Source organism: Eschrichtius robustus, chromosome 13, assembly GCF_028021215.1.
Source record: "Eschrichtius robustus isolate mEscRob2 chromosome 13, mEscRob2.pri, whole genome shotgun sequence".
Lineage (NCBI taxonomy): Eukaryota > Metazoa > Chordata > Mammalia > Artiodactyla > Eschrichtiidae > Eschrichtius > Eschrichtius robustus.
Window position 1 is genome coordinate 105,163,543 of NC_090836.1, and position 24,039 is coordinate 105,187,581.

General features: G+C 57.8%; 1 protein-coding gene across 1 annotated transcript in view; it reads left to right on the forward strand.

Moving 5' to 3' along the window:
• TAFA5 (TAFA chemokine like family member 5) overlaps window positions 1-24,039 on the forward strand; it is a 197,697-nt gene that overhangs the window by 124,283 nt on the left and 49,375 nt on the right. The window contains exon 2 of the mRNA XM_068561139.1: window positions 2,459-2,608. Within this exon, the coding sequence (XP_068417240.1) occupies window positions 2,459-2,608 (150 nt within the window). The remainder of the gene's footprint in view (window positions 1-2,458; window positions 2,609-24,039) is intronic.

Here is a 24,039-nt window from a genome sequence, read left to right on the forward strand (position 1 = left end):
GAAAATTCTGGGGGTTAGGCCCCCAGTCTGTGACTCCTCTTTACGGCAGCCCCTGGGCACTGGCTACTGTCCAGGACACCTGCTGTCAGCCGCATCTCCACGTGGGTGCACGTGCAGAGGAACTGGGGGGCCCTTGGAGGCCTTGTCCTTTCCTACCCCAGCGCCACTGGTCCACGGGGTGTGGTCCAGAATCATGGCACCTGGGGGGGGGGCGCTGATGGCGTTAGGCTGACGGCTGCCATGTGAGAGGTGCACTGGACGTAGAAGCTCTCTCAGTCCCCCGGCGGGGACCTGGCCCGGCCACCCCCTTACAAACGAGGGTCCAGGCTCCGGAGGCGCGATGAGCCTGGGTCAGGGGTTTCCCGTGGCTGGTCGGTCAGTTGCTTTGTTAGTTACTGACCAGGGCTCAGGTTCCGAGGAGACGGGCCTCTGCCGGCCACTGACGTCAGCCAGAGGTGTCTGGGGTCAGAGTGGGCGGCAGCGAGGACCGGGAGCGCCCGAGCAGCCCCACGGCAACACGCAGAGCTTAAAATAACAGCCGGGACAGAACCCACGCAGCTGCCCGACCGCACGTCGCAGAGTCAGACCAGCCCACAAGTCTCAGCATCTTTGCCGTGAGCTCCTGGGCCCCCTCAGATGCACGGTTGCCCGTGATCACGTCTGTCTTTGAGGCTCTAACCACTGTTGTCACCAGAAACGCACACCTCGTCATCCACGACACTCTTCCCTCTGCTGCATTTGTTCATCTACTTATTTATTTACGCGTCTGTTTGTTTATTTTTGCCTGGTCCTTATTAGTGCAGTATATAATTCTGCGTGTAATTAGTTAGTGGATGTTCAAGTTCAAGCCTTCAGGGAGGCGGCACTGGGGTGTTGGCCATGGAACAGGCTCTGCTCAGCAAGGGGAGGGGTCCCAGCAGGTGGAGGAGGAGGGGCCCGGGGCCCACATCCTTCCTCCTGCACCTGTGTGGGTCTCCCGTGAGCCGTCCATGACGGGCTCTGGGCGGCTGGCTTGGGGTCCCTGTGCACAGCTCCCTTCAAGCCCTGGGCCAGGCGTGTCTGGTACCCACTGCAGACACCGCCTTGCCTCTTCGGTCAGGTCACACCCAGACGTGGCTTCCCCCGGGTCAAGGTGGCCTGGGCAGCCCTGGGCTGATGGAGCCAGTGACTACTCCACGCACTTTGTCCTGCCAGCCTGGCCCCAGGCCGGGCTGGGCACGCGGAGGTGACATCAGTGACAAAAAGGCAGGGCAGTCCTGTGCAGTGAGCCGCCTGGAGGACCCGGGGGCTGCCTGGAGGAGGGGGCCAGGGGTGACAGCAGTGTATGAGGAAGGACACCCAGGGCTGAAGAAACGGCTGCCTGGGAGCCCCAGGGAGCTGCCAGCTTTTCGTCTGTGGGGTGGACACTGCCACCCTCCTCCTCTGCACGTGGGGACCGTCTCCTGGGTGTCACCTCCTCGTCGTTCCCTTGTTTGGAGCTGCAGCATGCACCCCCATCCTCTCTCCCTGCCGACCCCCTGCATAGCGGTGGGCTGGGATCTGTACGGGGCCGTATCCTCGAGCTGGGAGGGACCTTCAGGGGCAGAGTACCGTCCGCTTCCTCACACTGTGGTCCCAGGGCCCAACACAGAGGGCGGCATACAGTGGCGCTTATTGTTTGCTGAGGGAATGAAAGTGAGGCAGCGAGTGGACGTCCCGGTGGAGGCTGTGGCCGTGTGCCCACACCGAGGGGCCACCCGGTGTCACCAAGAGGTCTAGGCTCACAGGTCGGGGATGACCGGGGGGACACCAGCCAGGCCCGGGGAGGACCTGCAGGCTCCCTGGGGCCAGCGGCCAGGCTTCCCTCGTCGGCAGCCTCCGTCCAGCGCCGGCGCTGCCTCTCTGGTCAGTGTCACTCTTCAGAGCACCTTGGTTTACGGGCAGGCGTGTCCCTCTGCTGCGACGCTGGCCCCCTCGGCTCCTCAGAGCAGTGGGTGCCCTCCCTGGATTTAGGAGTCACGTCGGGGGGTGAGGAAGCCAGTGAAACCCATGGAGTCGTCACCTGCAAACGAGACGGGTCCCTTCTCTGCAGGTTGGGCCGGTCCAGACACAGCCCGAGGCCACTCCAGGCCAGCCTGGCCTCCCATCGCGGAGCCTTGTGCAGCCCAGGGCCTGACTCGTGACCGGGGGCCCTTCCCCTGTGACTCAGCCCTTCATTTCCAGGCGTGGATGAGACGGGGCCACGTTTAACGTCCTGTCGCCCAGGCAAGGCTGCCAAAACCATGCTGTACAAGCGTGGAGGTCGCTGGCCTGACCCGGTGCATTGGCTTTTATAGGGCCGGTCTGACAGCGTCGTCTGGGGGTTCAGCTGTCCCTCTGGGTCCCTCGGCAGGCGGGCGCCGGGTGGGCACTCGGTGTGGTGCCGGGACGGCTGGTCTCCAGGCGCATCCACTCAGCCCCATCTGCGCCTCTCTTGCAGGTCAGCTGGCGGCCGGCACCTGTGAGATTGTGACGCTGGACCGCGACAGCAGCCAGCCGCGGAGGACGATCGCCCGGCAGACGGCTCGCTGCGCCTGCAGGAAGGGGCAGATCGCGGGCACCACCAGAGCCAGGCCCGCCTGCGTGGACGGTAAGAGCCCCGGCCCGGGCGGCCGTCGGGGGCCGCAGGAGGCTGCGTGCCCAGGGTCCACGAGATGCCCTCAGCCCCCAGGACATTCCGCGAGGCGCCCTGCTCGCTGGGCAAGGCCTCGGGCTGCACGGGGCCGCCACCCCCCGCGGTGCCGGTTGTGCACCTGAGCGCTGCCTGCTGGCCGTGGGCGTGGAGTGCGGGCTGGCGGGGAGCCGGGTGCCCACGGGGCCAGAGGGCATTTCTTGTCCAGTCGGGGTTGCTGCGGGCAGAGGGGGCGGAGGCGGTGCCACCAGCGAGATGGCCCTGATGCCCGTGTGGTCTCTGTCTGAGGTGCCAGCGGGGCTCTTCGCCCTGCGGGTCTGGCAGGTGGCAGGTGCCCCAGGCTTCGTGACGTGCAGCGGGGCCACCACAGGCTCCCAGGATAGCCAACGCGATGCGCCCATTGGGTAGGCTGGGGGACAAGACACGTCCTGTTAACGTTCTTGCTGAGTTAATGCTCAGGCATCTTGCGGGAGGTGGTACCTTTGGGGACCGTCCTCAGAAACAGACCCACAAGCCGTCTTTACAAAGCAGGGAGGAGTCCTCGCAGCTTCCGTCAGGGCACCAACGTGGGTGCGTCCCCTGGTGCAGGAGACGCCGTGGGTGCTCTGCAGGGGACCTGGGCGTCCCAAGGCCGGACGCAGCAGGGCCCAGCAGGGGTCTGGGGCGGGGCCGGCGGGCGAGTGTGGGAGGCGGCGTCGGAGCCGGGCCGGAGCCCTGCCCAGCCCCAGGGCTAGAGCCGGGGGGACACCCCTCTTCTGGGCGGCCTGGGGGCTCCCGTGGGCCTGGCTGGCAGCTGTCTGTGTTGGTCCACGCTCCTTGGGGTGGATGGCCCCATGCAGGGGTGTGGGGCGGCTGGAGGAGACGCGGTCACAGCGGTCAAGGTGGAGGGTCCAAGGTATCAGCCAGTCCATCCCGTGGGGGCGGCAGGGATGCACAGGGTCGCCCAGAGCTGGACTTGGACCCTGGCTCTTCTGGTCGGTCCCTCCCCTCCGCTACAGCCTCTGCACGGGCTCTGGGGGCCCAGCTCCCTGGTTCAACCTGCTGCCTCCCCCCGGGAGTCCCACCAGCTCCCCTGCTCTGACCTAGGATGTGGAGGGAACCACCTTGCCTGCTGCAGGTGGTGCTGGCGAAGGTCACGGGAGAGGTGACGGGCGTGCTGAGCACGGGGCCGGGGCATCGTGAGCTCCTGGCCACTCTGAGAGGTTCACCAGCAGTGCGGGTAGGGCTGCATCAGGAGCGAGGACACATCATCCCCGAGGGGGAGGGTTTCTGACAAGCCGGGTGGGTCCCAGTGCGGCCCCCAAAGGGAGAAAGGCCCCCAAGGAAGGGCCCCCGGGGGTGGGGCTGATTCAGGGGTCCTGGTCAGTGTCACCAGTGACCCTGTTCGGGACTGTCCGGGGACCTGGCCGGGGCAATGAGTCTGCTCGGGGTCCGGGGCCTGGAGCTCAGGCCCCACATGGCCTCCAGCAGGGCAGGGAAGGAGTCGGGGAGGGGCCTGGGCTCTTGGCCCGAGGGAGCAGGCCCGGCCCTCACCACTCCAGGCCCCGACGTCCTGTGCACCTTTGGGGCTGAGCTGGCTGCGGGAGCCTCGCCCACGGGGCCTGGGGTGCCCAGAAGCACCCTGGAGGTGCACGGGGCTCCGAGACCCCCCACCCGCCCCCGGGACCCGCCTTGCTTCCCTCAGGCCCCTCAGCCACCTGCCACCTGCCTTGTGCTGCCAGCCCGGAAGGGCTCTCTGGGAATGTCGGGGGCACCTGGGAGATGGTGGGAAATGACTCTGCCGTGTGGGGGGCCGGAGGCGAGTGGAAGGGTGCTGAGGCAGCTGGTGCCTTTTGAGGATCTGGAACAAGGAAGCACCCGTGCTGGCATCAGTTTTGTTTCTAAGAAGCTGTTGTCTGTCCTTGTTAAGAGCATCTAGCCATCGGCATCCCACAGACGGGGTGTGATTGAACCGCCAGATGTTCACGCACAGTGCTAACATCCTTGCCTTTGGGGACCGTCCTCAGAAACAATCACAGGCGGTCTTTACAGAGAGGAAAGGCCTAGCTACTCCAAGGCCGCTCCACTGACCCTAGACTCTGTCTGCCCAGTGGGTCACCGGTGGACCGCCTTGACCCCCGGTGAGCTGGGCTAAGTCACCGCATCCCTGTCTGCAGCTCCTGTAACTAGAAGCGGCTAGAGCGCCTTCTGGGCTGACATTGATGGATTCTTCCCAGCCAGGAGGGGGGGAGGGGGAGGTGCAGGCCCGCTCCCCTCCCCTCTGCTCATTAGCTCTGGGAGCCTTCGGGAGAGTCAGGTCAGAACTGATTACTAATTGAATCTGGGTCTGCTCATCCGAAACCGCGTTCTCACCCCTCTCCCGTGAGCCTTCCCGTGCCGCAGGAGCTGGGTCCCAGAGACCCAAATTAAAACCCAGCCGTTTTCAAGGGAGGCCACACAAATCAGTTAGCTGGCATTTTTTGCACAGTGGGCATTTCCAGGCTGCCATCTAATTTAATTTTTGCTTTTCTATTTTCTTGCTCTGTGCACATAATGTTTCCTCAAGTGTGAATTGTGCCTGTTAAAGAGAAAACTTGGGCTGCACGGGGTTGCTTGGAATTCGGTATGAACCGGGGTTTAAATTGAGATGGTTTGTGCTGACCCTGTCATGTTTGGTAAATACGTGGGCTTGAAATACTAGAGCCCAGCTGCATCTGTTCACGTGTTTATTCATTTATTTATTAACTTATCATTCATTCATTTGCCCACTCACTCATTCATTTGATCAAATAAGGTGTTTGCTCCTGGGTGGAGGAGAGCTGGAAGGGGAGATTGACTCTTAGGGTACCTAGTACCTAGAACATGCAGTGCTGGGGGCCTGGGGTCCAGACTGTGGGGCAGGGGCTGGGGGACCCCAGAGTACAGCCATCACTTCCTGTCCAGGACCTTAGCAAAGCTGCATCTTCAAGGGAGCATTTGAGCAGGGTACCAAAGGATGAATAGGAGCTCACCAAGAAAGTATCTCTTTGTAAAAGGAGGGGGCTGGTGGTGAGAGGGGAGCTCCTGGCCGTGTTTCTGGGTAAACTGCAATCCCCCCCAGCCTGGATGCAGGTAACCCAGTGTACCTGCCTAGGGTCTTTCCAACTCATGGAACCATCAGCGAAAGAGTTTCTCAAACAAACCCCACTATCCCTGCAAGGCTCCACGTCCTTACACACAAATACAGAACGGCACCTACCCTCGGGGCTGCCCCTGGTCGTGGACACCTCGGTTAAAAGCCTCCTCCACCGGCACTGCTGCTCTGGAAGGCTCTGAGGGCCCCTCTCCACCGGTGGAAATGCGCGTGGTCCCGACGCCCCTGCAGCACCGCTGAGAGGACCGAGGCCCAGCCCCCAAGCCACGCCCCGCCCAGTGCACAGCAGGTCACCCACAGGCAGCTCCACTCTCCCTGAAGTGGCCTCTTTCTTTATAAAGATAGGTTCTTCCTCCCATCAGCTGAATTCTCATGAAACTCTCTTGGCAGAGACCAAAGTAAAGAAAGCAGCGTGGTGCCCAGGGGCCGGGCAGGGGCAGTCGGGCGGGAGAAGAGAGGGTTGTTTCTGGGGCAGCACTGCCCCAGCCATGGTTGGGGGGGTGGGGGTGAGGGCAGGAGTCTTAGGCCGGGCCCGGCAGGGTTCCTGGGAGCCATGGGGGGTGGTGGGCAGGCGGAGTTCCGCACAGGCCTGTTGTGAGGGCCGCTGCAGCCCTGAGAAGGAGGTCGTAGCCTAAGCTGGCACAGTCCAGTCTGGAGAGGGTCCTCCCTGTGTACGGCCTGCCAGCCTCTCCAAAGTCCCTGCCAGGACCCCCTGGCTGATGCTATTGACCACTGGCACCTGCTGCGAGCCGGCCTGTCTTCTAGCCAACATGCCTTTGTATTCCTGAGCAGGGAACAGATGCATCCAGGTCACATGCCTGAACATTAGCGTCAGATCTTGTAATATACCTTTCCTTAACAGGGGATCCTGGGATGCAAACAGGGCCCAGGGTGTTGGGTGGAAAGCCATGGCCCCAGGCCTCCGGGGTGCTCACCAGCTGTGCGCACAGATTGGGTAACAACTGAGCACCATCTCGCTCTTCTTAGAGTGAGAGGAGGTGTGATGCTCAGGGGGCCCTCTCTGAACTGACGTGCCAGCCTAGGGAACCACCTGCCCCCCGTTTACATTCCTCCCAGCCATGCATGAGACATGCGTGTTCCAGACGTGGCCTTTGAGGGATTCTGCCGAGGAAGCCGGAGCAGGGATGGCTGTTTGAGAGGGGTCTGTGTGAGATGGCTGCTGTGGTCTGGGATGAGTCTGGGTCCCTGCCAGGGAGGAGGTGAAGACCCAGAAGAGACATCTCATTAGTACATGCAAGGAGTTGAGGGTGCAGAAATAAACCCTTGCATCGCATCAGCTGATCTTCATCAAGGGCGCCAAGACCAGTGGGGAAACAGTAGTCTTTTCAACAAGTGGCACTGGGACATCTGGATTTCCATGTGCAAAAGAACGAAGTTGGATCCCTGCCTCACGCCATATATATACCAGCAACCTCAACATGGATCAAAGACCTAAATGTTAAGGGCTAAAATGATGAAACTTGTAGCAGAAGACAGGGTTAACTCTTTATGACCTTGGATTTGGCAAAGGATTCTTACATATGACACCAAAGGCACAAGCAACAAGAGAAAAATAGATAAATGGGACTTCATCAAAATGAAAAACTTTGGTGCCTCAGAAGACACCATCAAGAAAGTGAAAAGACAGCCCACAGAATGGGAGAAAATATTTGCAAATTGTGGATCGGATAAGGGACCTTTATCTAGAATATATAAAGAACTCCTCCAACTCAAAAATGAGAAGAGAATTAACACAATTTTAAAATTGTCAAAGGATCTGAGTAGACATTTCTTGAAAGAAGATAGACGTGCATAACCAGATGCCAGCTCTCATGAGTCAGCAGGAAAATGCAAATCAAGCACACAATAAGATACCGCTTCACACCCCAAAGCGTGGCTAGAATCAAAAATTCAGATGATAACAAGTGTTCCCGAGGGTGTGGAAAAATCGGAACCCTCCTACACTGCTGGTGGGAATGTAAAAGGGAGCAGCTGTTTTGGAAAAATGGTCTCGATTAAACAAGAGTTACCCTGTGATCTGACAGTCCCACTCCTAGCGGAATCCTAGGTATTCCCCAGGAGAAATGAAAACATACATCCACTCTGTCGGCTGAAAAAAATGGCACATGTGAGGTTTGTGAGTTAAGTTTTATTTGGGGCACAGTGAGGACTATAGCCCAGGAGACAGCCTCTCAGATAGCTCTGAGAAACTGCTCCTAAGAGGCAGGGGGAAGGTCAGTATATATGAGACTTTGGTGAAGGGGGAGTACATGCAATCGAGCACATATTTTTTGCAGAAGGTTTCTGCTAGTCGTGAGGAGCAGACATCACCACGAAGGATTTTAGTGCTTTTCTACATAAGAGGAGATGCAAGAATCTTCTCCTGAAAATATCTATCTATCTGAAGACCTGTTCTGCCAGTTTTTCCCAGAGCACAGAGGGCCTCCTTCCTGATTGCCACCCTGAACTCCTTTCAGGGGGGTTGAAGGTCAGCAGCTGCAGCGGCTCAGGACTTAATCCTCGTAGACGTAGATGACAAGTGCCAATTTGTAGTTGGCAACCCAAAAACTTGTCCACACACATTCACAGCAGCATCTGCCCTAACAGACAAAAGGTGGAAACAGCCCAGACGTCCATCAGTGGACAAATGGGTAAACTGAGCGTAGTGTGTCCATATAATGGAACGTTATTGAGCTGTAAAAAAGAACGAGGATTGACACACATTCAACGTGGATGAACCTGGAAAACATGACGCTCAGGGAAGAAGCCAGACCCAAAGGGCACATGGTATGTGATTCTGTTTACGTGGAATAGGCAGATCCAGAGAGACGGAGAGCAGATTAGTGGCTACCAGGGGCTGGGGAGAGATAGGTAGGGGAACGAGGTTTCTTTTGGGGGGATGAAGAGGCCCTAAAACGGGTGCGATGGATGCACGGCTCTGGACGCACTGAAACCACTGAACGATGCACTTTTAAGTCGTGAATTGTAAGGTGTGTGAATCAAGGCAAAGCCCTTGCCCCCCACACACATGCACAGAGCTGATGAGGAGGGTGAACTAGGAAGGCGGGGTGGGGGGGGGCTTGCACGAGGCAGGGGGCGGGGGAGATGTGATGGGGTCGGGGCCGGCACTCCAATCCCCCCTCAGTGGTAGGACCAGGGGTTAGGACGCGGGCTGTTCTGCAGCCTGGTTGGGTTGGAGCTCAGGTTGGAGAAGGTCTGACAGGGGAGGCGAGTGTAGACCGCCGTTCCTTAAACTCTGATGGCAGGGCCCGGCGTCTGTTTTGTAGGATAGGGTAAAAATCACATAACTGGGGAACAAAATTTCAGAGAGCATTTGAGTCGAAGTCTGCTTTGTGTTCGATCCGGCAGAGCCTGGACGGCCCCCTGTGTCACAGCGGCCTCGTGGCATAAGGAGCAGAGCGGGCCGCGGCCTCAGCAGCCCCGCCCAAGGTCCTCTGCAGGGGCAGGGAGGCTGGGACCTGGCTTTGAGGCTCAGAAGCAAAAGGGAAGGAAACGTGACGCCTTTAGATGCTGGTGGAGAGAACAGGGCAACTGAGAGGAACGGAGAAGCTGGGAGTGGCTGGAAATTCCCAGAAGGGTGTTAGGGGTTGGGGGCCCTGGGCTGCCTCGGGGGAGGGGGCAGCTCCCCGCTGTGAGGACTGGACAGAGCCCGGAGGCCCACGCCTGGGAGGCTGGGGTGGCCCTTAGTTCTCCATCAGGTGGGGGCCTTGGTGTTTCAGCACCTGGCTCTGCGGCCTCACCTGGATCTCCCTGATTCTCCCCAGGGCCATTGCAGCAGCGCTAGGGTGGGTGCAGAGGCAGAAGCGTGAGATGAGAGGAGGAGGCCTTCACAGACAGCACAAACCTGATGGGGGCTGAACCGGGCAGATGCGGTAGCAAAAACCCTGGAAGGCTTCCTGGAGGAGCTGAGCCCCGTGTCCCAGGGAGTTGGCCACGCCCACCTGCGTTGCTCTGTGGCCCTGGTTGTGCCCTAGACTCCCAGAGTGTCCTTTAGCATCAAGCTTGAATGAGTGGTCACCCCACGTCCACGTCCAGCCCTGTCCAGACCCCATTCTTTGAGAGGAAAGGGGACAAGATGCAGAGTGGACAGCGGCCTCAGTCGTTTGGGGCAAAAGCTTTTAGGTGTTTTAATACTTGGAAAAGTGAGTGTGCGTATTTCAAAACCCGTGTATGCCCTTTATGCAGCTGAGTGGCCTCCAGCAGTTCGGCTGAGCTCTGCGAGCTGCGGGTAGAGGAGCAGCAGAGGTGTGAGGGTCCAGCCCTGCCTGGCCTCCTGCACTACCCAGTGCTTCCTTTATCCGTGTCACCTGCTCTCTGGAGTCTGCTAGACCTGCCCCCGTGGTGGGCCGAGCAGGCTTGCAGTGACTTGCAAGAGTCGTGTTAAATTTTCAGAAATTTTGTGATCTGACTGCTATATACAGCCGTTATTAAAAAGTAAGTCATTTAACCTTACCTGTACATAAATTATATTAAAAAGAAAGATATCCACCTTAAGGCTCTGAAAAAAGAACAAGCTAAACCCAAATCGAGTAGAAGGAAGAAAATAACAAAAATTAGAATGGAAATAAATAAAACAGAGACTAGAAAAAAACAGTGGACATCAACTAAACCAAAAGTTAATTATTGGAAAGATAAACAAAAATATCGAAACTTTATTTTTAACTAGACTGATCAGAGAAAGAGAGAGAAAAGGCTCAAATTACTAAATCAGAAACTAAAGGGAGGACCACCCTCTTTATTTTTACTATCCTTCACAGAAACACAAAGGGTGGAAAGGAATACTATGAACCGCTGTGTGCCAACACATTAGGTAACTTGGATGAAATGGACACCTTCCTAGAAACACACAGACTGACTTAAGAAGAAATAGAAAGTCAGAGTAGACCCATGACAAGTCAAGACAGTGAGTTAATAATCTAATAGCATCCTAGCAAGAAAAGCCCAGGACCAGATGGTTCCACTGGTGAATTCTACCAAAGTTAGAGAAGAATTAATGTCAATTCTTCTCAAACTCTTCCAAAAAATACACTTCTTGACTCACTCCATGAGGCTGGGTTTGCCCCAATACCAAAAGTATCAGGAAAAGACATTACAAGGAAACTACAGACCTTATAAATACAGATGCAGAAATCCTCCACAAAACACTAACAAACTGAGTCCAGGAGAACATGAAAAGGATTGTACATCATGACCAAGGAGGATTTATCTCAAGGATGCAAGAGTGGGTCAACGTAAGAAAATCAGTAGCTGTGATATATGGTATTAATAGAATAAAGATCAAAAGTCACATGATCTTGTCAATAGTTACAGAAGAAGCATTCAACAAAATCCAGCATCCTTTCAAGATAAAAACACTCAGCAAACTAGAAACAAAAGGGAACTTCTCAACATGACAAAGGGCATCTATGAAAAGCCACCAGGCAGCATCGTACTCAGTGGGTAGACTGGATGCTTTCGCCCTAAGATCAGGAGTTAAGACAAGGATGTCTTCTCTGGCCACTCTATTCAGCATTGTCCTGGAAGCATGGCCAGGGCAGCTGGGCAAGAAATGTAAATAAAAGTCATCCTGATGGGAAAGGAAGAAGTAAAGCTATCTATTCACAGATGACCTGATCTTTTGCAAAGAAAATCTGAAGGAATCCACGTACACACTTAAAAGTAATAAAGGAGTTTGGCAAGGTTGCAGGATACAAGGTCAGTATACAAAACTCAATGGAATTTCTCCACAATGGTAGGGAACAATCTGAAAATGATCTCAAGAAAATAATTCCACTTGCAATAGCTTCAGAAAGAATGAAATACTCAAAAATAAATTTAACGGAAGTGCCAGACTCCTGCACTGAAAGCTATAAAACAGAAAGCTAATAACATTGCCTCCCTCATCTTATACATTTTAATCAGCATTTGAGGATAATCAGCGTGTAGAGAAGAAATATCTGTGCAATATCTTGGAGGAGATTCTCTCCAGGAACCAGGAGCTAATGTGCCCCAGCGTGTGGTGGGAACCCTCGTGCTCTGATTGCAGCCGTTAGCAGGGACACTTGTGACATTATTCGGAGGAGGGTACGGGGGTCTCTGCACTGATCATCAGACAGATCTGCAGGCCGCCTGCCTCTCGTCCCCCTCCTGTAGCCCAGGGACATCGCAGACACTCATCGTGGCGGGGGCGTGCGTGAGACCCTGTTACACAGGGCTCTGCCCAGGGTCCCCTGGGCGTCCCCAGGCTCTGTCCAGGCCGATGCAGGCAGGTCCCCCTCCCTGAGATTGCTGATCTTCTGTCTCCTTCAGGAAGGAGGGCAAAGGGGGCACTCAGCTCCGGAGCCCCCGACCATGGGCGGAGTTTAAATTTGGATGTTTTTCAGGACCCCCAAAGCAAAGCTGCAGTTGACGTGGGCGTGACAGAGCTTTGTGAACAGTTCCTAAAGGCCAGCATGTGCAGGTTTACACGGTCACCAGGGCCTTGCTGAAGGCTTTAAATGAATCACTGGTTTTATTTCCACAGACGCCCATTGAGGGAAGCACTCTTATCTGCCCCCCTTTAAAGACTGGAGACTGGTCCACATGTGGGATGGAGCTTGCCCCAAGCGGTCAGCTGCAGCCTGGAGGCCCCTGGGTTTCAGTGCTACCCAGGAAGCCACAGTGCCCTCTGGGAAACACCCGGCAGTGCTGAGAGGCCCAGACCTGGGTGCAGAATGAGAACAGCCCAGGCTGTTGGCCTCAGCGAGGACCCCGGGGAAGACGGGACAAAAGGTCCTGACTGTGTCCTGAGATGTGTGGGGGAGTGGAGGAAGCACGAGACCCCAGGGGAGGAAACTGTGGACTCCGGCCGCGGCGACCTGGGAAGACTTCCTGTAAGAGGTGACACCAGCGCTCGTCACTGGGCCACGGTTGTCAGGAGCAGGTGGGCATCAGCGGGCAGCACACCCAGGGTGCTTGCTGGCTGCTGGGCAGTGGGTACCGTCATGGGCAAAGTCTCTGAGAGCTGTTCCGAGGACACAGTGCCCGTCAGAACCCGTGGTTGAGTCCCTCTTCCTTCCTGGGCTGGCGGCTGCAGAGGAGGGAGGCAGCGGCCCCTCTCTCTCGTCGACACCTTGCCCACGTGCACACGTGCCAGCACAGGGTCACACCGGTGCTCAGCCTGGTGGCGGGGTCGTCCTTGGCCCCAGTCCATCGCCGGGCTCTGGGCCCACAGAGGGAGATACCCCAGCCGCCGCGGTCTAGCGCCAGGGGGCTCTGCCTGGGGGTCGACCTTGTGGAGGGAGAGAGTGGGTGCAGCCCGCCTGCCATGCTGGTCACGTCCACGCCCGAGGGTGGAGGTCACAGGAGCTGGACACCACGGGTCCCGTCGCTCCCAGCGAGTCCAGCCCCTTTTCAGGGAGTCCAGCTTCTGTGGAGCAGACGGACCCTGGCACCGTTAGTTTCAGGGCAGGCCCAGGAAGTGGGGTGTGGTAGGGACCCCTCTGGGAGGAGGGTGGGGCCCGGCATCCTTTACTAGCCTCTCCTTCCCGCCGAAATTGCCGGCCTCGTTAGGGGAGGCCCCCGCGGCTTTCCTCTGCACTCTGGAGCGGCTACGCTCACCCGGGGCTGGGAAGGCATCCCTCCCGGGCCTCCTGGCGAGGAGCGGCTTACCTGGGCGCTGAGCGCGGGCCTGGGGCTCTGCACCTCCCAAGGAGGCCCTTCTTTGAGGGAACCTCATGCTGTTTCATGTCATTTGAAATTTCAAACTCAGTTCAATAGCGTGGTAAAAAACCAAATCAAAGCCAGGGAAATTGTCGACAAAACAATTGCATTTTGATCTTGGAAGATGATTTGATCACGGGACAGTGGGGTTCCAGGGAGCGGGCCTGCCCTCATGTCCTGCTCGCTTCGGGCATGGACGCAGGGGCAGCTCTGGTCGCTTTCAGGACCCGCGTGGAGGGAGCGCCCGCGCAGCCTTCCAGGTAGGGCTTGGGGAGGCGGGAGAGGCCGGGGTGGGGGGCAGGGGCTGATCCCCACCTGCTGGGGGCACGGGTGGTGTCTGACGGCCCTTTGGAAGATCTCTGCCCTGCTCTCTGGACGGTAAAGTCAGGGCACTGGGTGGTGGGAGAGGTCAGGCTGGTGACGGAAGCGGCAGTGACGGTGGACGGGCGAATCAGGAGGCCAGGTGGTGGCACTCGCCGTGGGGTTGTTGAGAAACTGGAGGGAGAAGCCCTGAGCCCGGCCCTGGGCGCGGCCTGAGCGCAGTGCAGGGAGGTGTCTGTGCCGACCGAGGGGGCCCTGGGCGCGGCCTGAGCGCTGTCCCCCGGCAGGTGTGGCTCACCTGTGGGCCAGGGAGCAGGTGCCCAGCAGGGGCCTGGAGGCAGGTCCAGGGGCTCCCCTGGGCGGTGTGAAGGGGAGTGAGGTGAGCAGGGAGGCAGCTCAGGACAGGGTTACGGCTCCTGGCCAGGCGGCCGGGCTCCAGGCCGCGACCGCCGCTCAGAGCCCGGGCTGGGGGAGGGGCGGCAGTGTCCAGCAGGGCGGCGATGTCAGCGTCCCCTTCCTTGCTCTCCAAGGCTGTACTGGGGGGGGGGAGGGAAGGAAGGAGGCCCCCGCAGCAGGGAGCTGGAGAGGTGAATGAAAGTGTCCCTTTAATTGTTCAGATGCCTGGCAGGATCGGGCAGAGCCTGCCTGCCTGGTGGGCGAGAAGCAGCCGCGTTTGCCGCCGGAGCCCGGGGCCTGGGGGTCGGAGGAGTCTCGGGAGGGGCGTGGGCCCTTCGGGTCAGCGCGACCCGGTGAGGATGGTTCTCTGCATCAGCCGGAAGGGCCCTCCTCACCTGTGCCTTAGCTGCTTTTTGTTCAGCTTTACTGTCGTCATTTTTTTTTTTTAACTTTTGGGTTTATTTATTTATTTACTTATTTATTTATTGCTGTGTTGGGTCTTCGTTTCTGTGCGAGGGCTTTCTCCAGTTGCGGCAAGTGGGGGCCACTCTTCATCGCGGTGCCCGGGCCTCTCACTATCGCGGCCTCTCTCGTTGCGGAGCACAGGCTCCAGACGCGCAGGCTCAGTAATTGTGGCTCACAGGCCCAGGCTCCGTGGCATGTGGGATCTTCCTAGACCAGGGCTCGAACCCATGTCCCCTGCATTGGCAGGCAGATTCTCAACCACTGCGCCACCAGCGAAGCCCACTGTCGTCATTTTAAGTGACCTCGGCTGGTAGTCGAGCAGCTGATCGAACGCGGATTTTACCTGTACCTGGGGAAGGTGTGGTGTTCACGTCCTGGGTCCACAGCTTCGGGAGCGGGGTGCCGCCCCTGAATGTCAGAGTCAGGGCCCCCACCCGGGGGTTACGTACCCGCGTCCTTGCAGGTCCAGTGCCCAGCTGCCCACATGACCATGGCCGTCACCTCCACCCTGAGCACCAAGGGTCCCTCCAGTGTGGACGTCAGGGCAAAGGGCAAACTGCAGGACCCTGGACCCAGCGATGCGTGTTTCCTAGGCGACTGCGCTGCACGACCTCCTGGGCAGCAAACCAAAGATGCAGGTGTGTTTTTAAAGAGATGCATCAGCGCCTTTGAATGTGAATGTGCCTCTGACACCTGAACAGCAACACCAGGGAGAAGAAAACAAATGCAGCCCTTCCTCCCGAAAGGCTTTCCCTCCAGCGTCAGGCATCCCCGGTGACCGTGGGAATCCAAGTCTATACAGTTACAGATTCATAACGATGCCCGTGTAGGCAAGTTCAGAAACGAATTCATGACCTTGCCTAGGATGTGGAAGTCCAAAATAAGTGTTTATTCTTTTAAAAAATACTTTAATTGAGATGTAACACACACAGGCTTGCAATGCTTGCCCGCCGGAGCCTGGATGCTTCACCCCCCCACCCCAGTCATACCCTCCCCCTCTCGTTACTAGTGCCCCGTCTTCTGGAACCTCGCATTAATGGAATCAGACAGTACATAGACTTTTGTGTCTGGCTTCTCTCACTCACCGTGTCTGTGAGATCAACCTTGTGTGTGAACCGACATCTTGTTATTTTTATTGCTGTGTAGAATTCCATTGCTTGGCTGTACCATAATTTATCTGTCTGTTCTAAAGAGGATGGGTGTTTGGGTTATTTTGAATTTTCAGTTATTATGAGTGCTGTGGCTGTGAACATGTGTGTGTGTGTCTTTTCGTAGACATGCACACTCATTAATTGTGGGCATATATATACCCAGCAGTGGCACAGATGCAAATCAGCTACGGTAGGTCCGCCCGAAGCGATTCTCAAAGTTCTTGTACCATTGGAGCTGCCCCCAGCAGTGTATGGCGGTGCCATTTGCTCTGTGTTCTAATCAGCACTTGTTGTTGTTGGTCTTTTTAGTTTAGCCATCCTATGGGTGTAGGGTGGCACCTTGTTTGGGTGTTGACGTGCATCTCTCTGTTAAGCGGTTAGTAACAAGTGTGATTCCCCAGGCTTATTGGGCAGGTGGAAATCATCTCTCGTGAAGCATCTGTCAAAGTACTGGACCGTTTGTTCAGTGATTCCCAGGAGCGCTTTCTTTATTCTGAGTCTGAGTCCTGCACTGGGGGCTTGTACTGCTAACGTCTTCTCCCAGGCTGGTGTGGTCACTGGCTTACTGGTGTGTTTGGATGAACAGAAATTCCCAGTTTTAACTAGGTCTCATTTACCGGTCTCTCCTCTTAGGTCATGCGTTTTGCTGGTCGGGGGCTGGTCCCTCGTGTCCTCCCACGAGCTCTGTCGTCCACGTCACACGTGCGGGTCTGTGATCCAATTCTTATTGATATTTTACGTGGTCTCAGACGGATCTCAGATCTCATTTCCAGCATCACTATTGAAAAGTTCTAACCTTTCAAGCTCATAACAATTGTAGGTAAAGTTCTAAAACATGATTTTGAAGCAGAATGGAAGAGCTGGGTCTTTTCCCTGATTATGTTATACCTAATTAGCTAATTATGTCTTACTGTCTAATCAGCTGAGAGCTGGGGCTGAGATCACCCGTGGATTACTATATATACTTAACCCCCCCCAACCCCCACCCCGGCCCGGAATGCTAACAAAGTCATGGAATCTCTGTTTTCCTGTTTCCTTTTCCACCTTCCTGAACGACTCAGGCTGGAGTTGGCAGGAGGAAGTGACAGGTGCTGCCCCCCACATTCCCCCCGATCCCCCCGCTCTGCGTCCAGCCCAGCCCTGGCCCTGTGGGTCCTCCCACGTGGGTGCAGGGCCGGGCTCCACAGGGTGAGGATGCTGGTCTTGCACTCTTGCCGTGAGGGCAGGACAGACGGACAGGCAGAAGAGGGGTCTGGCCTGCTCCTCCATCCGGAGCTGTCGGCCCGGGGTGGGGGGTCCTTTTGCCTGATGATGGGCCACGCTGCACCCACAGACGGTGGGGGGATCTCTTCTCTCCGGCGTGGTCCGGCAGCTGGCAGAGGACCCCGCGTCCCTGTTCTCCCAGCTCTGTGCTCTGGGGAGACAGGCCGATCTCTTGTCCTGACGAAGCCTGGGCCACATGTCTTCTTCCACATTGTCTGGCCGGAGTGGGTGTTTTTCCTTCATCTGTTTGTTTTTAATTAGTAGGCTTTATTTTTAGAGGAGTTTTCGGTTCACAGAAAAACAGAGCAGAAAGTACAGAGTGTTCCCACATGCCCCCCTTGTTCCCATTGTTAGCATTAAGGATGGCTTTATTAGTGCATTTGTTACAAGTGAGGAGCCCACAGAGATACACTGTTATTAACCAGGAGCCGACAGTGATACACTGTTATTAACCGAAGTCCGCCGTTCACATCAGGTTCCATCTCTGTGTTGCGTGGGGTCTGGCTTTTGCCAAATACATCGTGTCAGGGACGGTATCACACAGAACAGTTGCACTGCCCTAGAGCCTGCTGTTGGAGCTACTGGCACTCCACAACGCTCGGGGGCCGTTCCCCGAGATGGGGGGTTCCCTGTGGCAGGTGAGAGGGAGCTGGTACCTGGGGTATGCCTGCCCCTGCTCCGTGGCCGGACCCCGAGGCTTGGCTCCGTGCAGGGCAGCCCCGAGGCCGGCATCGTGCCCCTGGAGGTCAGCAGGGAGGCCGGAATGAGGCCGCTTCTTCCCCTTCGTGCCAGGAAGCCAGTCTGATGGTGAGCTGGGAGGTGAGGGGCTGAGCCAAGCCTGTGCCCCCCCAGGGCAGCCCACCCTGCCAGAGCCCGGCCCCGTGGAGGAGCCAGCACTGGTGGGGAGGGGGGGCAGCCGTAGGGGGGGCCTGGATCTGTGCTGTCACCGGGCCAGAGTTGGAGCAGGACGCCCATGGAAGGGGGGCCCAGTGCGTCCAGAGACCCGGCGGAGCACCTGCCAGCCATGGCGGGGGTGGGGTGAGATTGAACCCCGAAGATGGAGCCTGGGCTTCCCGCTCCCCTCCCCCAGAGCACCCACTCTTTCCTGTGCCCACCTCCTGCCCGGCTGGAGAGGCTTCTGTGCTTCCAAGCTGCAGAGATCCCTGGGCCGGCCGCTCCCAGAGAGGCTTCCGTCCACACTGGCGGCCCTGTCTGTCTGGGGAAACCCAGAGGACTGGGGGGCAGAGTGCAGCAGGGCACGGTCCCTGTTCTTGCCCAGAAGAGCTAGGGCTTCTGGAAGGCAGGTGCTGGGTGCCCCGCGGGGAGATTGGAGGAGGGAGCCCAGAGCCGGCACCCTGTGCAGCCAGGCCCAGTGCCCTGGGGCCTAGGAGGGCCAGCCTGGGAGCCGGAATCGCCCCTTCCCAGCCTGGTGACCGCCGCCTAACGGCGGAGTCATCCATCTGCCTCGTGCCTTCCACCCAGGAGATGAGCGCATACTGCAGTAAGAGGGGCCGCAGCCCCCCAGAGCCAGGAGGCAGAAGAAGAGGGGAGAGGCTGGAAAACGTCTAATAAAATTGCATTTCCTGAAATAGCCGTGACCGTGATGGTGATGTGCCTGCCGCCATATTGGTTCTGACACGGGTACCGCACATTAGCGACATCTCCCACGTTCATCCTCCGCCCGGGTCCCGGGCTGCTCTCTCCTGTTGATGTTTATTTATCTCGCGGGCTTTGCTGGAATAGCGGTGCTCCTCAGCATGCCAGCACTACATTATAACCCGCCGCCCGCTTAATTCAATTTCTCTTATGTTCTGACTCCGCTGACAAAAGTAATCGGCTTCTGGCTGCCAGGGCTGCAGAGTTTCCAGCGAGAGCTGAGTCTCCAGGTGTCCCCGACGTCCCCAGCCTGAGAGGGCTGCACGCCTCGTTCTCGGGATGGGCAGAGCCCCCAACACCCCCTGCTGCCCTGATTCCCAGCCCAACGAGGCAAAGGAGATCCTGTCTTCAACTTTAATGGATTAATCGAGATGACAGCAAAAGCCCAAGTGACCTAACTGGGCATGGGTTCACCTCCAAAAGCCTGAAAAAAGGAGCGTGGGGCCCACGGAGACCCATTCAGGCTAAAGGCACCTCTGGGTCCCTGATTCAAGCCTAGGCACTTGCATTCCTCCATCAAGACAAGTCGTGTCGGGAAGGACAGTGTGCGTCTGTCTCCCTCCTGGTGGACCTTCACGCTGGCGCCACCCCCAGTAGGGGAGGGAGCCCGTCCTCAACCTGACCTGGGTCACTAGCCGCCCGTGAGCTTCAGGTCACCTCTGAGGAGTGAGCATTACTGACCTGCCCCAGGCCAGCAGGGATTCCCAAGGCTCCAGGTGGCAGGTTCCTTGGAGAAGAATCTACGAGAAAGGGTCCTTTTGGAGTCCCTCCCAGGTGCAGTTTAGCACCGTGGCCTCTCTTTCTGAACAAGGGCAGTTTAAACAGTCCAGAACTGGGCACCGTGGGCTGTGGCAGGTGAAGCACCTGCCCTCGGGCACCTCCCCAGCCCTGTCCCTCCTGGACTTTGCACAAGAGGAGCCCATGCTCACTGGTGGCCGAATAACAGGACATCACAGAGCCCAGATCCCGCAGACCCCCACGCGGGGCTACCTCCTGCCTGAGCTCGCCTCAGCTCGGCTCGTCGGGAATGGAAAATCGGGGCCTCCGGCCCCTCCTCCGCCTGGCAGGCTGCCCTGGTCAGCTGTCCAAGCCTGTGCGAATCACGGAAAGATGAAGGATGGCCTTTAGGAGCCAGATAACCCGGTCTTGGGTTGTGCGTTTAAATCCTCTCGGAGGGGGCGGCTCTGGGCTGTGAATGCGCCGCGGGGCTGGCGCCTGCGGCCCCTAACCCCATAATTGGCGGCTAATCGCTGTGCGCTTCTCGGGATGGCCTTCCTTAATTGTGGCTTTCGTGGTAAATAAATGCAGTATCTGTCACTCCTCCTTTATGGAGGGCGTCCTTGCCCTGCAGAGGTCGTTATGATTTGGCACACGGAAAGCTTTGGAGCTCTCTTTAATGGAGGGCCTCACTGGAACAAGGCTCTGTGGACAGACCACTTAGAAGGTGCTGGGAAGCCCATCCAGTGCACACTCGATAAACGCGCCCGCATGCACTCTGTTTAACTTACGTGGCCACGCCTGTGGCCGCTGTCAGCTCAGACCCAAGAGAGCCCCGGCTCAGGTCAGCCCCCCACCCGGCCTGACCCCGCAGAGGAGGCTCGAGGGCCGAGGATGGAGGGGAGTCTGCTGGGGGCGGCCGGGGCAGAACGGAGCCCAAGGTCAAAGCTCCCAGCAGGACGGAGCCGATTCGGAGCCCCTGGGTAACGACCCTGTAAACTTGCCGGCTCATCAGGATGTAGGAGATGCTGGGTCGAGGCATTTTGTCACGGCCCTGACGGCGAGGAGGCACCTCCCGTGTTGGATGAGGGCGATTTTACATGATGGAGACGACGATTAACAGCGGCTTCTCCGCAGCAGGCTTTACGGGCCTCTGGTGACTATATTCTGTGTAATAAATACGGCAGGGAAGCGCCGTCTCCAAAGGCTGGGACAGTCAGTCCTGACTGACCTGTTTGAATGAAAACCCTAAACCTCCTGGAGTCAAACCGTCATCACTCGTTACCCATCACTTAGGGGGCCGGGGGGACATCACCCAACGTGTATCTACCAGGAAGCACTAGAGATTTTCGTATTCCAGGGATGCGGTAAGCCCAGGAGGGCCAGAGCGCGCCACTTGGACACACTTCTTAAATCACGAGGTTGGTTTCTTGTCGCAGCGCAGAAGCCGGGAGAGCCATGACCTCGGTGACGGCAGCTGCAGTCAAGGGCTCCCCAGGAACGGGCCAGAGCGGGAGGAAACTCAACGGGGTGACAGCTCCTGACAGGGGGCTCCTGCCCGCCATCCACCCAGCGCTGCAGGACCAAGGCCTTCTCCCGAACTGGAGACCCCAACTACCCAGTGTATCTCTGGAGAGGCTGCCTTGCTCCCCGACCTGAGGTGTTCCACTGCGAAGCGCAGAAATCCTCAGCGGGATGGGGAGGGGCCTGCTGGGGCTCGTGGCCGGGGAGGGCCTCCACTCCTACAGGGAAGTCAGAATATTCAGCCCAACTGAACCAGTAGTGCGAGGCCTTTGGTGTCTCCTGCTAGCCCTGCTGTCAGGGCAGAGCAGTGTCCAAGGGGGCCTGCCATCCGCAGAATGTCCCTGCAGCGCACCCCACACGAGCAGGCAGGTTTGTCAGGGGATCGCCCAGGCCCCGCAAGCCCCGTGAGACCCATGAGCACCCTGGACACGCAGGCAAGACTGTGGCCCCTCCCCCAAAATAGCTGGAGGGAGCCTCACCTGCGACTCAGCCGCGGCTCCAGCTGCAGCCCAGGCCAGGCTCGCAGGAAGAAGGAAGCTGCCTGTTTCCAAGACTCGAATGATGTCCGACGACTGGGGAGTGAGCCCAGGGCGTGGATCTGGTTACTTGGGTTCCATTCATGAGTCTTCCACTGAGTAACTGTGTGTCTTTGAAGAAACCCCGTAGCCTCCCCGAGTCTGCTTTCTCATCTGTAAAATGGGTACAATGCTGGCTTCAAGGACCAGAGCTAACATGAGTAGGGGGTAGCGATTATTGCGTTATGTTTATCCGTCTCAGCTCATGTGACGTCTTTCATCCCATGAGTTTCCCTCTCCTGGACCTTGACTGTAGACACTTATAGTCTTCCCTTGTATTTCAGCACCGGTTATTAGGCTGTAACTGATGGACTCTGGGAGGGTCGGTTTGTGGGAACTTCTGCTGCCTGCCTTGGCCTGTGATACAATCGTCCCCTTTAACACTTATCTTTGAAACTAGCCCTAAGTATTAATTATCTGTGGTAGGTAGTTCGGACAGGAGGGAAAAACATAATGTAAGAAGAAGATGGAAATATTTTTTCCATAGCTTTTTTGAAAGTACTCATTTTTCTCTTGTGTATCAGGGAACAAAAGCCCATGGGTGGAAGACATGGCTGAAGGTCAGGTGCACATTTCCTGCGAACGTGGTTCGTGCCGTGTGATCTCTCGGCTGGGTATAGAATGGCAGCTCACGTTCACTTCCCGTCAGGGCTTCCAAGGTGTCGCTCACATTCACGTGGCCTCTTAACGCCCCTGATGGCTGTGTGTCCTGACATCAGTGACCTCCCGTGCCCTGGACACCCTTCTTCCCCTCCCACCCCAGAGCCTTTTGAAACTTTCTTTGGAACGTCCATGTTCAGAAGCATCCATGGGTTATAGCCAGGTGTGTTGACATTCGGTGGGCACTTGGAATGGAGACTCCAGTTTTGCTGGGAATGTGTCCATATGATCTCTGATCGCCTCCCCCCAACCTGTGCTCTTTCCTGATAGAACATTTGCTCTCAGTGGGGAGCAGAACCCGGACAGCCAGGCCCGGGGGTGTTGGGGACGGTCGTAGGGACCAGGGCACTAGCGGCAGTCCGTGCTGAGTCCCTTCTGTCCTTCCTTCCTCTGTCCCCACAGTCCCGCTTCCAACTCCTGGGAGTTCTACTGCTGTCACCTTGCTTCCTTCCCCGTCGCCAAAATCCACTCTCGTTTCACATAAGCCGAGTCCAGGTGACTCTCTGAGGGGACCCTTGAGGTGGGCTGACCGTGGTCTCTGCTGTCTCCGGGGCCAGTTTCCCGTCTGCTCCTCTCTGCGCTGCGCCCAGGGCTGTGGCTTCCCTCCCAGGCCACCCCTGGGTGCTCTGCCTCTTCCTGAAGCAGGAGAACTGGGTGACCGAGCAGGTGGGCAGCTTGGGGTCCTCTGCTTCTGCAGCAGCCTCTGTCCTACAGTGGGGAGTAGGACGGGCCTCGGGTACCAGGCTGGGGAGTCAGGGCCCGGTCACTGCCCGGTCAGGGCGGCCTCCTCCTTGTCTGTAGCCCCTGAGCCGAAGGGCTGTGCTTGTATGTGAGACGGTGGGGAGGGGGTGCGGAAAGATGGGCTTACCGAGGGCCCGCGTCATTTCAGGCTCTGATGACCGCTTTTGGGAATTCTCCACCAGACGTGCCGCCACCTCCCCCAGCCTGTGTGGGCAGCCCACAGGTCATTTGAGGACGCATCTTCCTGGCTTGACCTGGAGCTCACTGTTACAGCGGATGCTCTGTGGGTACCAGGCACGGGTTGGAGGACTGGCCACTGTCAAGTGAATGGGCCATCATGATGTTCCAGGACAGCATGGGAAGGCAGCTCTTAGCCCTCGGCGTGGACTTGGGGGCATGGCTCCCTCTGTTCTCGCTTCCCGGGACGCCAGCCCAGCTGCTGTGAGCACCAGGGAGCAAATAAAATGGTGCCTCTCAGGTATTTATTAATGGTCTGTTGCCTCTCCTGCCCCAGCCGGGACGGAGCGCCCTGCCCACCGCGCTCTCCCCGGTCCGCGGCCGAGGCACGTGGGGGCGGATTTCAGGCCCACGTGTGACCTTGCAGTGCATCCTTCCTCAGAGCCTGATTCAGGTCCCACAAAGGCTGTCGTGGCTTTATGGACGGAAGGGCGTGCTTTGCACGCTACACTCGGTCAGCATCCATGTTGGGGCTGATCCAGGTTAATGCAGTTAAGACACTGCATCCCGGGCCTCAATCGCGGTCTGCCTGAGCGGGCGCCTGGCCCAGGGGGCGGGAGGACCTGGAGCACGGGGAAGCGGGGCTGCAGGGGGCAGGGGCCTCGATGCTGCCCTCCCCAGGGCCCTGGCCCATCCCAGACCTGACCCTCCCAGCAGAGCTTCCCTAGAAGCCCAGCTGGGGGCCTGACCAGGTGCCTGATGTTGGAAAACTCCTCCCACCCATCATGGGGGGCTTCGTGGGGTGCGTGCTCTCGATGAGACTCGTGCACAGACTGTGGGGAGCAGAGCCAGGACGCCAGGGTTCCCGTGTCACCTGCCAGCGACAGGCCTCCAGAGCTGGACCCTGCATCTTTGCCTGCCGTGCGTCCC